Source organism: Barbatula barbatula (genome assembly GCF_947034865.1).
Source record: "Barbatula barbatula genome assembly, chromosome: 17".
Classification (NCBI taxonomy): domain Eukaryota; kingdom Metazoa; phylum Chordata; class Actinopteri; order Cypriniformes; family Nemacheilidae; genus Barbatula; species Barbatula barbatula.
This window is the reverse complement of record NC_136780.1, coordinates 9100366-9112886: the sequence shown is the minus strand read 5'-3', so window position 1 is coordinate 9112886 and position 12521 is coordinate 9100366. Positions and strand designations below refer to the sequence as shown.

The 12521-nt window shown below is 38.4% G+C and overlaps 1 protein-coding gene across 7 annotated transcripts in view; it reads left to right on the top strand.

The window, feature by feature from the left end:
• Positions 1-12521, top strand: part of eif4g3b (eukaryotic translation initiation factor 4 gamma, 3b) — a 28261-nt gene that overhangs the window by 6846 nt on the left and 8894 nt on the right. For 2 of the 7 annotated variants that reach the window (XM_079477916.1, XM_079477914.1), the window contains exons 4-13: positions 25-117; positions 1692-1724; positions 7522-7692; positions 7931-8042; positions 8270-8373; positions 8563-8691; positions 9686-9776; positions 9895-10647; positions 11882-11961; positions 12286-12493. In XM_079477916.1, coding sequence (XP_079334042.1) covers positions 25-117; positions 1692-1724; positions 7522-7692; positions 7931-8042; positions 8270-8373; positions 8563-8691; positions 9686-9776; positions 9895-10647; positions 11882-11961; positions 12286-12493 — 1774 coding nt within the window. Of the gene's footprint in view, positions 1-24; positions 118-1691; positions 1725-7521; positions 7693-7930; positions 8043-8266; positions 8374-8562; positions 8692-9685; positions 9777-9894; positions 10648-11881; positions 11962-12285; positions 12494-12521 lie in introns of all 7 variants that reach the window. The other 5 variants (XM_079477915.1, XM_079477913.1, XM_079477917.1 and 2 more) reach the window with 4 other exon arrangements.

Below are 12521 nucleotides of genomic sequence, written 5' to 3'. Positions count from 1 at the left end.
CTCCGGGACCCTGTGACTCTTCAGTCTCCGTACACACCCGGACAGAATGCCGGCACGACTCCTCTGGTCTACACTCAGCCAACCCAGCCAATGAACGCACAGCCTCAGAGCCGCCCGGTTAGTGCCCGTGACTACATGATTGCTATTGATTGTGATTCACTGGGGCTTGTGTGCAATAACGTAGAAATGTGTCATCTTTTACGCTGTATTGTATATCTGGAAGCGGTTTAAAAATGCATCTGATAAAAAAGCAGAAAAGCGTAGCCTGGCATGTCACAGATGAATGCTTTTAAACAGCTTGGTGATTACAATGACAGTGTTGATGTAGTTTTGACACGTCATGCTGAACGCATCCGGTGTATATGCGGTGAATCCTGAGATTTGGTGCATTCACATAAAATTCTGTTGTGTTATATTGTAAGCACTTTTTAGGCAGCTACAATTGTGGTACATCGTGTTAGCCATGTAAATATTGTGAGTCTTGACTTTTTAAAGGGATGGTTTAGCCAAATATGAAAAGTGATGATTGGTTCATTCTCATGCTGTTTCACACCCATATCTCTTTCGTCCTTCTTCGAAAGATGATAAATATATGGACAAATACATTTTGTACCCATAAAACGGAAATCAATAAGAATCCAATTTTGTGATCTATAACTATTTGTGTTTACACAAGCTGTGATGTGAAGATATTTTTGTAATAATGCCATAATGATTTATTTTGTATGTACATGCATATAGATTTTGTGTCCATCAAACTTTCATACAATATATATATATATATAGTACTTAGGGCTTTCATAATATCAGATTTTCACCACACTGTTATTGTCACCAAAAGAATTCGCAATAATGATAATATCGCAATATCGACAGATTTGTTTATAAACCGATAAATTATGCTATCATTTACATTAATATGGTTTATTTACCAATGAATCACACTTAAAATGTAGAGTTTAAGAGTTTGTAACTAACCAGTGACAAAACTTTAAACTGGTGTTAAATAATTTACGATATTATCATACATGTAGCATTAACACAATTTCGGTATTCATGGTTTTTAATATCAAGGTTATTGACAATACCTATTAATCACGACATCCCGAACAGTAGGCTACTACAATTTATTGTGTGCATTACACACAAAAAGAATACATAAAAAATAAATATGTATTGTAATCAAATTCACTACGTCTCAGAAAAGTGCTCATCCCAAGATATCCCCTTTACATTTAGTCATTGAGCAGACGCTTTTATCTAAAGAGACTTACAATGTTGGTGAAACAATAGAAGGAATATGTGCAACAAAAGAACAACAATGCATAGATAGGTGCAGTACAAGTCTCAGTTAGCCTACCACAATATACCAAGCAAGAATGTCCTTTTTGGGGGGGATAGCAAAGTAGAAAAGAAGTAGAATGCTATGTACAGTTACACTGGATAGAAATGCTCACTGCTTAGAAACATGCTGTTGTTTATGGTGTTGTTTTTTTGGTAATTTGGTAGTGCTGTGTGTATATGGTCTGAAATGGCCTTGCATCATTACTTCCTCTCGGGGAAATGCTCTTTTTTGCCTTTAGCGCTGCCTTGCGCAGCTTGTGGTTTTATTTGCCTGTGTGTGTTTGTTCTTACCTCTTGCTTCTCTCTTTCTCTCTCGCTCCGCCATGCCTCTCAATGCCATCACTCAGTTTGCCCCTGGGCCTCGTCTTACCCATCACCAGGTAATGTATGCAAATGTATGGCCTGCTATCACACATCGTTTGCTCTAGCTCTAACTAATATAATTCACCCATCCAGAGGCCTGTTTCACACATCCTGCGTTTGTATGTGCGTATGCCCGTCACTGCTTCTGTGTAACAGGTTATAGCATACAGTGCACGTGCGATCAGCATGCTTGTCTGTTGGGATCCAGGTCATTAAAACACAGTTTATAGCAACTCTTTGGGGTTCTGTTCCATGTTGTTTAATAACCATTTAAGTGTAAAAACGGTCCAACTCCTTCTGTAAACTATGCTATATAAATTACTCTGATTAAGTCTGTAATCACTCTTAATCGCCCTCACCTAATAACTGTTTTATCATTTTTGGTTTTATTGAAGAACATCCTCAGTGTTGTTATTCAGAAACTCTTTAACAAGAAACACGTCTGTGTAAAAGCTATTCGTCCTGCTGCTGTACATGTAGTTATACTGCTGCAGTTTCATTTACATTTAGTCATTTAGCAGACACTTTAATCCAAAGCGACTTAGTTTTGCCACTTAGTTTATGTTTAGCTTATGCATGCTGTGTGAAACAGGCCTTGCTGTTAAAACAGTAGTTGAGTCATTCTCACGAAACCATTGAAACATGCTAGTAATGATTTTAAATTTAAAACACCATGTAGTAACAAAAAAATGATCATGATAATAATTGTGTTCTTTACCTCTACCACAAAAAAATATGTTAATATAGGAATTCATTGTTTTTCTATTTTATTGCATTTTCTGATGAAAATCTCATTACCGTAACTTGTCCAGCTGTGTATGAGTCTGTGCATGATATCTTGTCATTTAAACATGGTGGAATTAAAATATTCTGATACTTAGATTTTTATTAGATGACATTTGAGGAAACACATTGCATATTCACGTGTAGTTAAAACGAAGAAATTGTGTCTATGACTGATGTTCTCATCCTCCATAAAATCTTTAAGACACACACCTGCAGATCTTTACATTAGGCTTGATTTTGGCGGAAGGAACACATCTGCCGTTACCTCCAAATGGCTACTAGGTTAACATATTCCTTTAGTTTTCTTAATATTTTCTTGTCATTCTGTGTACATGACAATATTGACTATCATTACCGATCACATTTGTAATGTATAAAACGTAAGGAATAAAAACGTCATCATCATGGATATCTTTGTTTAGCAACATATGCCATGGTATTGACATTTTTTAGATTTCTAAAACGTAAGGAATAAAAACTTCATCATCGTGCATCATGGATATCTTTGTTTAGCAACATATGCCATGGTATCGACATTTTTTTTATTTCTTACGGTAATGAGGTTTTTTAAGTCTCATGTAAAATTTTTTCGAAATGAATGCTTTTAAACATGTCAGACCTTGTTTTTAATGTCTGAAAAGGAAGTTTTTTGATGCAAGTATTTTAAAAAATTATGTTTGACATCTCGGAAACAAACATTTAGTAAGAATCACCCAGTTGACTGTAATTCACATTCTGAGTGATGGTTTACTGACCCAGTGCATTACTGGGTGTGTTTTCCACATGAGCTCAAAGTTTGTGTTAATATTTTCTTGTTTGTGTACTGAAATGTCATTTATGGATGGGAGAGCTTTTATACTCTCCGGTGAAGCCCATTCTTAGCTTGTCTAGGTAACATGATCACCCAGTCTAGCTCTTGGAACAGGTTACGACACACAGACACACATTTCATCAGGCGTCTGGGAACAAACTGTGCAAAGCATGCAAGAATTGTTTGTGTGATTTGTTTTGCTTTGAAGATACCTTGGAAATAGGTACTCAGAAGTCTAAAATTCTAAAATACTAGTCAGTCCCTGCAGGATTTTGCGAGCGCAGAATTTTATGCATAATCAAACAAATTACGCAAAATTTGCAGAGGTCCTATAGACGGGAAATAGAAGGGTCTGTAACACTCATTGACACCTATTTAAGAAAAAAAAGCTAGTTTCTTGTCTCCATTCTTTTGTTCCTTCGAAGGCGGCAGAGTTAGTTTTTTTGGCTTAAGGTTGCAGGCTAGTGGCTTTGAGTCAAGTCTGCCTCACAGATGTGTGTGTCATGTTCTTAAACAACACACCTGGAAACAACATAAAGCAATCTGATCTTTGAAGAAAGCTGTCATGTTTATTTTGGTGTCAATGAAAATTCATCACAATCAACTAAACTTAAAAGTATATGAGGTTCATTGCATAAACTATTAAATGTTATCACGGAGACATTTCCACAACCAAAATCATGAAGCGTCATGAAACGAAACGTGATTGGTTACTTGACCTGTCAGTCAAAATGGCATCTTAGGCGGGGCTCAAACTTAAACCGGCCAAGGTTTCCAGACCTTCAAGTAGTATTTTTAACTTTTCGGACCAGAATAAATTATTTTTTAGGCTATAATATATCTGCCTACATTTTATGATCCGCCGATATAATAAAAAATACCATTATAGGCTTATAACGATATGGCTGATAATTTATCGTGCATCCCTACATTTTTCTCTGACATAAATTATTTACTTTCTGTAATTTTAAGTACTTTACTTGAGTGTTACAACACGTGTGTGGTTTTCTTCAATCCTTTTTTTAACACTTATTATTATAGGTATATTACTTAATTGAATGTAGCACTGGCATTTCTATCGCAATCTCACAAATCCTTAGAGATGCACAAAACCCTGACTGAGAAAGCCTGCTCTCTCAAAGATAAAAATGATGTGTATTTATTATCCCATCTTACAATTCTGATTAAAAGAGGCTGTGTAGTTGTACCCCTTGTCTGTTCTGTGTGTCTGCAAGGGATAGTGGATTTCAGCTCATGTTGACACGTAAAGAATGATGTCACTTGTTCACCCTCAAAAGAGTCGTGTCATCCTTGCTTTCTGTGGAGAAAAGCCCTTTTGCATGCTCTGTACTGCAGATCTTTCTTTAAGCGTGCGTGTATATAAGTCTCTCTCACTATCCCTCCATACCCATTAGTGTGTTATCGCATTCGCTTCTCTTTCTTTCCTGCTTCAATATTCAAGGGAGGATTCAGACCCATTCAGGTAATTTTCAGTCTGGAGGAAAATGCATGGCATGGAGTTCACAGTTTCTATTTAAACATCGTCTTCCTGCTTTCCCGCCCAATCAAATGCACTACAGTCGCCCGCCGCAAAGACAGGATCTTCCATTTCAATTTGACCTCCCCTTCAGTATCTGTTAAGGGCAATTTATGGTTCTGGGTCAGACCTTCGGTGTAGCCTACTCAGAGCCGCATACCCTACGCCGTTGCCTGACGCGCACCTCTACAAAAATGTAACAACGGATGTCAACTTGACAGCAGTCCTCAAGGCACTGTGATTGGTCTACTTGAATTCCTCTCTCAAGTCAAAAAACTCAACGATAGCGTCGTATTTTACTCCAAATTAATTATCTAAATAAATGATTTCTACAATATTTCACAATTCAAGCTGCATCAAAAGGCACCAACTATTTTTAGCTCTCACTGCTAAAGGCTTATCCGGGAGCGTACAACAATTACGTCGTCTTTGGTGCTTGCCTTGATACTGCCCACTAGCGGTCGGCATGTGTAATTGCATGTTGGAGCGGACAACCACACACAAGTATAAATACAAACCTAAGCATTGCCTTCGCCATAGACTCTACACGGCATAGTTCTGACTCAGAACCATAAATCGCCCTTTGAACTGTTGACTTGATTTTAAGTGCCTGCTGTATTTGTAGTTGGTTAGGTTTTCATGTTAATCAGTTTCTTTCTGTATATGTTCTTGATAAATGGCTTGACCGATTTGTTGCTCTGCGCGGTGTTAAAGTTTCAGGAAATACTATATGCTTAAATATAGACATTAAAGTGATGGTTTACCCAAAGTTAAACTTCTTTCATCATTTCTTCATTATCATGTCGTTCAAAACCTGTATGTGACGCTTTCTTTTGTGGAAAACAAAGGAAGATATTTTGAGAAATGTCTTAGTGGTTTTGTCATACAAAGGAAATCAGTGTGGGCCAGTGTTGTTTGGTTGCCAACATTCTTCAAAATATCTTCTTTTGTGTTCTGCAGAAGAATGAAAGTCATACATGACATAGGGGTAAAAACATAATTTATTTAATTTTTTGGGGGGCGAACAGTACCTTTTCCTGTCAAAAACGAATTTGATTATGGATCCTTATGGATGAAACATGTATTTACATTCTAATATCAGGTGGTAATTTAAAAATATTTTCTTTTTCTTTTCACATTTCATCAATGAATTCAGTTGTGATTGGTCAAATTGAGAGACTGGATGATCTGGTCACTTGGTACTGCCTCTAACAGAAGCTTCAACTTATGTTTATTTTATCTTTTGAAAGGCTTAAACTTTTAGCAAAGCTTTCGTAGGCAAATGCTTTATGTTCAAACGTATAAACAGGTTTTATCATTTGGTGTCAGCAGGTGAACTCCTGAGTAGTGGGAGAACACTTATGGCTTATGGCTAGCTTTGATATTTATAGTCTGCCATAAAATAATGGTCTCTGAAACCTTGTGGGTCTTCCCTGGTAAGGGTTGTGCTCTACAGTTTTGCTGGAAATACACAAGTGCGCACGTTGGAACCCTTATACTGAGATTTACTGCAGGCTTACCCTAGGTGTAAATGCTTTATATGCAATATTTTGTTCCATAACCCAGTGAGCTGTCTGGCCTTTTCCTTTGAACTTTCTGGAACAGCATTTGTGTAGGGTTCTCATTAGGTTTTGGAACAGAGATACTGGCTCTTGTTGATGGATCCACTGATTGGTGGCTGTCAGAGAAATGATGCGTTTGCAAATTGTACAGTTACCGTCTCTGTTCAAAGAGCAGCATGGTGTTGCATATGGTGACTGTCCTTATGTGAGCTCTACATTCTTTTCCACACCCACCGTGTCAAATTTCTGCGTGCTTGTGGTTTAATTCCAGCATCTTCGCAATATGTATCCGAGGGTTCTTGTCTAGATTGTTTACGGAGTCACCTGCTCTAAAGAGCAAAAAGTTTGTGTTAATGTAACATATGTCTGTGTACTGTGTATATTCATTTTGCATTTATAAACACAAAAACATACACAAGTATATGTTAATTTATATTTACCAATCATTGAAGTGATAAATAAATGTTTATTTTCCTTAAATATATGCATGTATTTGTATGGATTTATAAATACAAAAATAATACGCACAGATATGTTATGGAAACACAAACTCTTATTCTGGATGCTATTAATCGTTTGACAGCCCTTACTAGGGCTGTACGATATTGGAATAAACTGACATTGTGATATTACATCTTTTGTTATATACAGCGTGATAAATAGAAGATGTCTTGACTAACACTTCAGCAACTCTATTTGAGAAGAATTCATTGTTTTAGGAAGAACATTTAATGTTTGAATACTTTTTTAGACAAAAGTATAATTGTGCCAACATAGTAATTTATCTTAATAGAAGACCAGAATGTTGTTATAAAAGTAATAATGAAGAAGATGTTCTAGGTATAGTTTATAGATTGTATCTATGCAGTTCACTACAATATTTTTTCATAGGTGGGCCTGTTTTATTTCAACCGCATGTTACTTAGAATTATGTGTTTTGTCTTTGTTTCTTGCATGCCTGTACATTGTTGTTTATAGTGCCTCTCTGAATGAAAAAGCATGTAAACTTCTTTAGGACGTCTGTTAAGTTCAGTTGTCTTCCTATGCTGAGATGTAACCTTTTCCCGGAGTTTCTTAAACTTTACATAACTTATTTCTGCTCTTATGATTTTTCTCAGTTTTTCCAGAGGACGCAGATGCAAACGGCCCGGCCCAACATTCCAAGCAACAATCCTGGTCTTCGACCCACGTCTCAAACACCGGTCTACTCTCCAAATCAGCCCATCATGATGACCATGACGCCCATGTCCTTCCATTCCCCACAGACAGCGCAGTACTACATCCATCAGGTCAGACAGCACGTCACAAACCTCAGAATCGCATTACACCTCGCTATATCTAGAGCATGTGTGTACACCAGGTTATTTTAACACAACTTTTTTTTTTAATGCGAATATGGTTACAGGTTGTCATCAGGCAGTAACTCATTTTTGTTTAGAGCCTTAAAGCATGGTTGACATACTTATGTTGTACGTTGTGACTGAAGTGCTGAATCGTGGGTAATTTGTTGATGATGTGCTTCAACAGTACCGTCACAGTGCACCTCAATATGTGGGGCCTCAGCAGTACACCGTTCAGCCCCCTGGACCCAGTACCTTCTATCCTGGACCCAGTCCAGGGGACTTCCCTGCACCTTATGGTGAGTTTTTCCACATTTGTTCTGTCTGCCACATGTTCCAGACACTTGCTGAGGCTTGTTGACTTTGTTATGTACTCATGGTGACAGCATTGTGCTGTCAAAATGTTTTTTGGAGAATTTGCGGAAATCCTCCACTAAAGCGTTCATTTAATCATTTTTGTGCGTAAAACTGTTGTTTAGTCAGATCAGGTTTAATGTCAAAATTATTTTGCGTGATGTGTTAGCAGCAGGACCTCCCTACTTTACTGGGCAAGCCATGTACACACCATCTCCATCCATTATAGTGCCTACACCACAACAACCTCCGCCTGCTAAGAGGGAAAAGAAAACAGTAAGTGTACATGAACCACGTCATTATAGTTCAACTGCAGTATGTAAAGGGTCAATCATAATAGCTTTAGGGGAAAAAATGTACAAGCGTCATTGGGAGCAGAAAGTGATCATTGTATAATTTAATGTTTGTAAATGTAAATCCAGAAGCTTTATCAGTTAATTCCATTTCTACTTATTGTCATCTAAGATCCGCATCCGAGACCCCAACCAGGGCGGTAAGGATGTCACAGACGAGATATTGTCAGGGGTGGGTGGAAGTCGGAACACAACTCCACCCATTGGTGGGCGACCCTCCTCCACACCTACACCTCCACAGGTAAGACGGAAACCAACTAACCATATAGATTTAGCTTGATATTGCCTGCTTTCATAGACCTGCACTTATGAACACTTATGTTCAACCCTCCTGCTAAATGTGATCTTTTACCTCAAAGTATAGATTTGACAAACTTTCCATGCACATAAGTATATACGTTTTCATTGTCAGTATGTCACAAATGAAACTATCACATGTGTATTACTGTGTCACGATTGTTTGTCATCCTGGTCCCTGTGTTACCATTACAGTGACTCCTCATCTACACTCTCTTGAGACAGTATCACGCATCCCCTGTGTGTCAGTGTAGTCTTAAACACAGGCTTTTAAACAGGAATGCTTGTACCCCCAGAGGGAAGCATTACAAAATACAGCTGTGGAAAAGAATAAGAGACCATACTAAATTTAAATTCAAACAGAATTTCTAGATAAAGCATTTCTTCATCCAACAGCAATGTGAAAGACTGACAGCATCACAAAACGCATGAAAACTTTGATTATATGTATCCTAAATAGATGTAGAAATATTGCTTAAAAGGGAATATGAACGTGTTTTCTTTGCAGTGTTTGAGCACTGACAAAATACAGAGCATCTTTTCTGTTTTCTGACCTGTTTATACTGATATGACTGATATACGGCTGTATATTTGCATAGTTATTTGTTAGAAATAAATAAGTCTTTAGCCTGGAGAAAGCGTTATTATGTATGGGGGTCCAAAAGTTTCAAAGCCTGTGATCTAAAGCACAGTTCCTTTATGATGTGACACTTCCTTTCTCCATAGACGTTAACCGTGTTTGTCTCTACTCTGCTCTCTCTCCACATGTCTCCTCCACCCCCACTCATTTTCCCTGTTTCTCCACTTGTCAACCTTCCCTCTGTGTTCTGCTTTTCCTGCTCCGTCTGTGTTCTGCATATTTGCGTGTGCCTTGTCTCTGTTGCTAGTTTTTATGTCCACACCCTCATTATCCTCACATTTTCTACCTCAAATCCCAGCAGCCGAACAGCCAGGTAGCAGATCACGGGCACGTTGTGTATAGCGTGGACAGCGCCCAGCGCCTTCCTGCAACCATCGACCTGAAAGCAGGTCAGGTTCTTGGCCGTAGCACCACATATTCCCCACAGTCATATGCTTTCTGCTACATTTCGAGGTTATGTACTTGTAAGTCTGACACATTTTTTGTTTGTTCATTTGATGGCCCTAGATGACAAGCCAAAACTAGAATTTCCCTCACAAAGATGTGCATCTCCTGGAATGCGGCAGCAAGAAGCTCCTTTAGAGAAAAGAGATCCCAGCAGCCCGGTCCAACCGCCCCCCTCCCCTCCCCAGAAAACGGAGCTTCCCCCCTCAGGCCCAGAAACGGCGTTAAGTGTAGCTACAGCCCCTGTTCTCTCCACGCCTCCCTCAGCAGTGGAATCAACGGAAGCCTCGAGCACCTCAGTTGACCCCAGCCCTGCTAAAGCTATCACACCAGAACCAGAGAACTCAGAGCTAGAGAAACCTCGGAGCCTATCCACATCCCCAACCAATGAGAAGGCCGTCAATGGGTTGCCGGACACCGATGCTGCTCCATTGATTGAAGACTCGGAATCCCAACCCAGGGAAGTGTCTCCATTGCTGCCAACTCCCAGCATCCCTCCCAGCACGGAGCCCGGTCCCATCGCACCAGCACTGGAGGCAGAGTTTGTAGAGGTGAAGGCAGATAGTCCCTCGCCTGCTGCCGAGGACAGCGCTGGGTCTCTTGATGACCCGTCCCTCCCCGACCCAAATGCTGCTATGTTCACCACACCTGCTCCACCTCCAGGCCTCACACACCCCAGTCAGGTTTCTGCAGGGTCAGACCTGGTCAGGAGATCTTCTACAGGGCCGGATCTTAAAGAAGCAGGGAAGGAGAACCTTGGAGAGGCCTTGGTGGACAAGCAAGGTGAGCCCTTGCTGCTGTCCAGAAAAAGTCAAGGTGAGCACCACTGAATATACAGCCTAAATTGTCAGATGTGTCTCAAATGACACGTCCGCTGATCGCCTGCAGGATGTCTTTTCTTTCATTGTGCTGGAATTTATCACTAGGTTTTATTATAAAAAATATTTTCTTTTTTCATTGTAGTATTTTATATCTTTAGTTTTCATGTTCTAGTAAAATTTCTTTGTTTATTTGGTTTGTTCCTATATATATACATATGTTACATTTATTTTTATTTCAGTTTTAGATTGAGTTTAGTTTTTACAATTTTGTGTTTATAATTTTAGTGCCTCAACTTAAACTTCTTTTAAGAAGGTAAAAGAGGTGAATTTTAGTTGAATTTAGTTTTTCCAAGTAATATTTATGCCAATGTTTTTTAATAGTTTAAGTTAACTATAATAACCTTTATTCATATGTTACAGGCTGTTATTTCTCTATTGTTTATATAAAATATTCGTTAAAATTGTATTTATAAAATATAGTAATAAATATATGTTCATATATCAATAAATATGTTTTTGGAAATGTCTCTCCTGTCTGTACTGATGCATTACTGTAAAGCTACTTTGCAACAACGCTATAGAAATAAATGTGAAAAATATTTTAATTTTGATAATTAAGAACCAAATGATTTATTAATTTGTTAGTCATTATTTTTTGTTATTATTAACCAATTTAAAGGTTGGTATCTCTTGATAACTCAGCTGTTTAAGGTATGTTAGGGCTGTTCCAGGATTTATTGCAAATAATCGCATCCAGAATAAAGGTTTGTGTTTACATAATATTTGTCTGTGCACTGTGCATATTACTTTTGTATTTATAAATACGTACACATACATACATGTACTGAAAATATTTGCATTTATATTATTACATGTATTATTATTTGTAAATCATTTAAATTCTATTTAAACATTCACTTTTATATTTTTCTTATATATATATATATATATATATATATATATATACATCTATGTGTATGTGTTTAAAAACCAAGTTATGAACTGTGCACAGTCATACGTTATATAAACCCAAACTTTTATTCTGGATGCGATTAATTGCATGTCAAATTTAAATAAAACTGATCACTTAACATGTCAGTCATGCAACACTTCCTGTCTCCATGAGCAAAGAGCACCCAACCTTTAACCGTCTGAGGTTTGGCAACATGAGATTTTGTTCTGATGTTCAATAAAATAACACAAGCTTTCTCACTGTTGGGCGGCTACAGCTACATCTAGTGCACCAAAGACCTGGAAGAAGCCAAAAGAGGACATGCCTGTTGGTCAAGATCAGGGTCCGGACAAAGAGGTAAAATAAGACATTTTTCTCTCGTTTTCTTTCCATTGCAAACAATCCTGTGGATGCCACTCACAGCTACAACTCTGCAGAGTTGGTGTGCCCTAGGAATTTAAATGTGAACAGACAAACCCAGTTTCTTATACGCAAATGAATTTGAGCGACGCGTTGTGAACGTGCAGCTTTGACTATACTTTTGTAAGGCTTATAAATTGGCCAAATTTACGTTTAAATTAAACATAATAACCGGGTTTGTGTGAGAATTAGGTTCTAGATTTAAAGATCTAAATATTAGAAAAGATGTTGCCACTTTTGAGATGTGTGTGTGATTGGTAGGAGGAAGTGGATCAGCCTGCTGTAAAAAGCCCCAGTCCTCCTCCTGTGGAGGTGGAGCGGAGGCCGTCAGTAGGAGCAGTGCTCGAGGAAAACGGAGAACAGGAAGCAGAGCCTCTAAGAAATGGTGCTGAACACGCTTCCGAAACAGAGAGCAGCGACGCCATCCACACATCTGCAGTCAGAGAGCCTCTGATCAAAGCTGTTCCACGTGAGGACCTCTTTTACTTTTAATGACA